Source organism: Belonocnema kinseyi, chromosome 3 (genome assembly GCF_010883055.1).
Source record: "Belonocnema kinseyi isolate 2016_QV_RU_SX_M_011 chromosome 3, B_treatae_v1, whole genome shotgun sequence".
NCBI lineage: Eukaryota > Metazoa > Arthropoda > Insecta > Hymenoptera > Cynipidae > Belonocnema > Belonocnema kinseyi.
Window position 1 is genome coordinate 121,748,327 of NC_046659.1, and position 4,323 is coordinate 121,752,649.

General features: G+C 30.7%; 1 protein-coding gene across 1 annotated transcript in view; it reads right to left on the minus strand.

Annotated features, from left to right (window-relative positions):
* Positions 1-1,405: 1,405 nt before the first annotated feature.
* Positions 1,406-4,323, minus strand: part of LOC117170012 (unconventional myosin-XVIIIa-like) — a 3,579-nt gene continuing 661 nt past the window's right edge. The window contains exon 2 of the mRNA XM_033356526.1: positions 1,406-1,747. Within this exon, the coding sequence (XP_033212417.1) occupies positions 1,406-1,747 (342 nt within the window). The remainder of the gene's footprint in view (positions 1,748-4,323) is intronic.

Below are 4,323 nucleotides of genomic sequence, written 5' to 3' on the forward strand. Positions count from 1 at the left end.
TCGCCGCGCGCCGGCCATAAGCGCCAAACGCACTGTCGCGCGCACAAAAGGCGCTACTTGTAAATTGCGATAACTAGGCTTCCGATTGGTTAATCCAATGTCACGTACAATGAATAGGTAGAGGAGCTTTCAAAGAACAAGTTGCTTCTTCAATTTTCAAAAAATATTCAATAGGTCAAGAATAATCGATACTCAAAATTTGCAAAAAAACGTCAAATTTTGAACTTTGAAAATTTATAACTTTGTAAATATGCATTTAACAAAAAAGTTGCAAGAGAACTTTTATGCTTAGAATTGTCCATATTTACTAAAAAAAATGTGTCCCATAAAGAAAAACCATTTTTTCCTATTTGTTTAAACAATTGCGTTTTAAACAAAACCTATCCACTTCTCGTAAAATTAACCGGTGCCATTGGATTCAGCGGGTCAAAATACATAAGATTAACTAGTTTTTACCTTTTGCCTCTTGAATGCATACGGGAACATACCCAGCTCTCGGACTAAAATGAACGACTAACGAAACAAGTGTATCAAGGTAAAGTAAATGGCAGCGTGCCCAGAGGTAGACCGCGGAAAGAATGGTTAGAATGTGTGAATGAGACCCTAGTTAGAAGAGACATAAGAAGTCACAGAAACACGAGAGCCTGCATGAAAAAATGCATGAACATAAAATAAACCAGAGAAGTACGCCAGGACAGGAAAGTATGACGATATAAATGATATATGATATATATGATGATATAAATAAAAAGAGTGTCAGTAGAGTGAACGACGCCTGAGACAAAGACCTTGGCTATTAATGGACCCAAGTGGGGAACCTTACATTGACGGCTTCGTGAGGTTCTTCGCTTGGGGTGATTGCTAGAGAGATTGATCAGTAACCTGGGTCGGAGCAGTGTTGCGGAACGAACGTGTTATTTACTTAAATAGCACGAGAATTCTGGATCAATCTGAAAAATCTCTATCCCTTCCACACACTACTCCTTTCCCCTACATGGGAAATAAATATATTTTTGGAAGACAACACAGGTAAGTTATTTTTTTCACAAGAGCGCTTAGTCAGACAAATAAAAACCCGTAACCTTTTTTTTTAATTAATTATTTTAAAATTTATATAATTTTAATGAAATTCCCACCTTTTCCTTCCTTTTTGACTATTTTAATTATTTAAAGCAGGAAAAAGTTGACTTTGAATATTCGAAAAAAACTTAATGATAAAATAGAGGATCTAAATAACAACTTAGAAATTTAAAACTATTTTTTTATCGCAAACTGTACTGGTGGAGGAGGGGTGGACACAGGTGACCCACATGGACGGCAGAGGTAGTAAAAATAAAATGAATAGCGGAGGTTCAATTTTGTAAAGATTTCAGATAGATTAAAAATCAAAGTGAATAAATTCAACTTACCTATCACTGTTGTCGCTCGTCGCTTCCTCACTGCAATCCAGGTCCAGATCGCCTTGAATTGCACTCTGCAAATCATCAATCCTCTGCAATGCAAGTCTCAGATCGTCTCGAACGACCTTGGTTTCTGCTTCAGCAGCTTCCAGGGCTTTTTCCACATCACGACGAGCCCGCGTCGCTTCCTGTTCTCGAGCTGCTACCGCAGCTCCCTCTTCTTTCGCTTCCCTCAAGGATCTCTGCAATCTTCGAGCTGCGTCCTGAGCAGTCTGCTCCTTCGTCTTCAGCAAAGCTGCTTCAGTTTGCAACTTGTCGACGCTCTCCTTCAACCTTGCGATTTGCGTCTGTAATTCCAAAATCCGGACCAATCTTCAACTATTCTAGATTTGTTTGACAAGGAATCTTTATTTTGCCGTACAAGTTTAAAAGACACTTAGGTCTGTTCAACTGCGAACGGAGAAAATCAACGAGAAAAATTTTGTCTCGAAAAAAAAGTATTATGGAATTAATTTTTTATAAATGTTTCAACTTCATTCATACAAAATGATGAATATTTGTCTCATTCTGTAAACAAATTTATATATATATATATATTTTTTTTTGCTATAAAAAATCGACACGCGGTCTTTCTGAGTTGGATTTCCATACGTCATAGCTGGCGTTCAGAGGCCAAATACAACTTTTCAGTGACTTACGATTTAATCCTGCAGCGAATTGCAAATTTTAGTTGCAAGAAAATTGTTATTTCATCAAATCTATTTGTTTTTCACAGCCCCTTGTCACCGAGAATTGAAAATGGCCCATGTGTTGAAAACGGCCATGCGGCGGCGCTAATAGTAACTTTGTTCTAGTTGTTTTGACTGTTATGTGTCTTTTGTCATGTAGCGCCGTTAAAAAACTCTTTAGAATGTATCAAGAAAACAGTTTATTTATATAATTATTGTGAAAATGACACAGTTGATTTTTCTAATAGTGTTTTTCTTTTTTTTTTTTTTTATCGAATCATTTCCATTAATTATCGCTCCCGTATGAAAGTGCCCGAAGACCCCGAATAAAAGAGAAGCTTTTTAACAATTATAAAAGATCTGAGGAGAAATGGTTTCGGTTTTATTTTAAAAGAATAATTTTTAATATTTTAAAATGTGGGCTAAAAGTAGATAGAAGACGTTGAGACCATTTTTTTTCAAATTTTACCAATTTTTTAGGTAAACTGAATTATGTCAGGATGTGAAAAAAGTTCTTGAAATTTATGGGAGATTTAAAAATTTTTAAAAACGGTTTGAATGATTTTCAAGCAAAATTTTGTCATATTACATAATTTTGGAAAAAATTTGTGTAAGTTTGAGAGATATTTAAAAGTTTTGAAACGATTCAGAAATAAATGAAACTTGTAACGTTTTTTTCTAAATTTTGTAAAGTTTCACGAAAATGAAAGATATTTTTTCAAGTTCCTTTGGAAAAATTAAAATAACTTTTTATTTCGAAAAATTAATTTGAAGAAATTATTTTAAAAGATTTTAGAAAATTTCGAAAATGGTCAAAGAAGAAGCTGACAGATTTTAGGGCAATTTTTAAAATCTTGCAGAATAAATAAAAAATGCAAAAAAAATTTTTATAATTTTTAGAAATTAGAAGGCTTAGAAGGTCTGACAAGATTAAAAAAAACAAGAAGAATGTTCCTTATATTCGTGTGGAAGTTTTAAATAATTTTTTATTTTGAACAATAAAGTATAAGAGCAAATTGAAAAAGGTTTTTAAACATAACAAACAATTTTCGAAAATTTCTAAAAATAGTTTAGAAGATTTTAAAGCAAAATGTTTCTATATGGTAAGATTACAAAATAAAAACAAAAAATCGGGTAAATTCAAGAAATATTTAGTAGAACTGAAAATAATTTTGAATTTTTTCAAGAGAAAAAACAAATTTTCTTAAAATTTCTGGGAAAATTTAGAAGGGAGTAAGGTAATTTTTTTAAATTTGCAAACATACAAATGTTAAAATATTTCAGCTTCGTTACAAAGTCTAATTGATTGAAAAATATCACATTTAAGAGTTGGTTATTTCATTGTAATAGAAAAATAATATTTTGAGGATTTATCATATTCCTTGTTTGTCATATATAGATATAATAATTATATTTATTATATAGCAGCATTATAGCAATATAACAAAAAATTTAGCTCTTCATCACTATATTTTAAACTGTTCGAATATCCGGGACTAATACAAAATAACGAAAGAAAGAATAACTAAATCATAAATTAGCAACAACAAAAAATTGCCGAATTATAAAATAAATGAATTGTTAAATTCTCATAAATATTTCTATTTCTGTAATTTAAGTTTGATGAAATTTAAAATCTCCGAAAATAATTAATAAATTATTAATTGATGATTCATTAAATTGTTTGCCTTATTTATAATTCTATTAATTATTTATGAATTAATAATCAATTAACTATGTTGCAAAATTTTAAACTTTGGGAATTACAACATTTGTCGAAAACTTGATAATTCGTTTATTTTAAAAGTCGGTGAATTTTAGTTTGAATATTTTGAAATTGGGGATTTTTCTTTTTGTTAATTAAAAATTGTGTCGTTATTTCAAATTTGGAAAATTTTATAACTCGATAATAATTTATTTTTTTCAGCATTTTTTTCATTCATTTGTGTATTCGTTATTTATTTTTTTATTGTTCTTTATAATTTCTGAATATCTATGTAATTTTTTTAAATTTTAATTATGTAAATTTTGCCGCTTTTTCCTATATTAAACAAAATAATACGTAAGTAAATAAGTTTCATTTACTACTTGACTCTACCAGGTGTATACATATGAAACCGGTATTGCCATGTAGCGGCCAGTAGGCACACTTGTAGGCACTGTCGGAACTTACCATTTGTGCTAATTGGCGTATT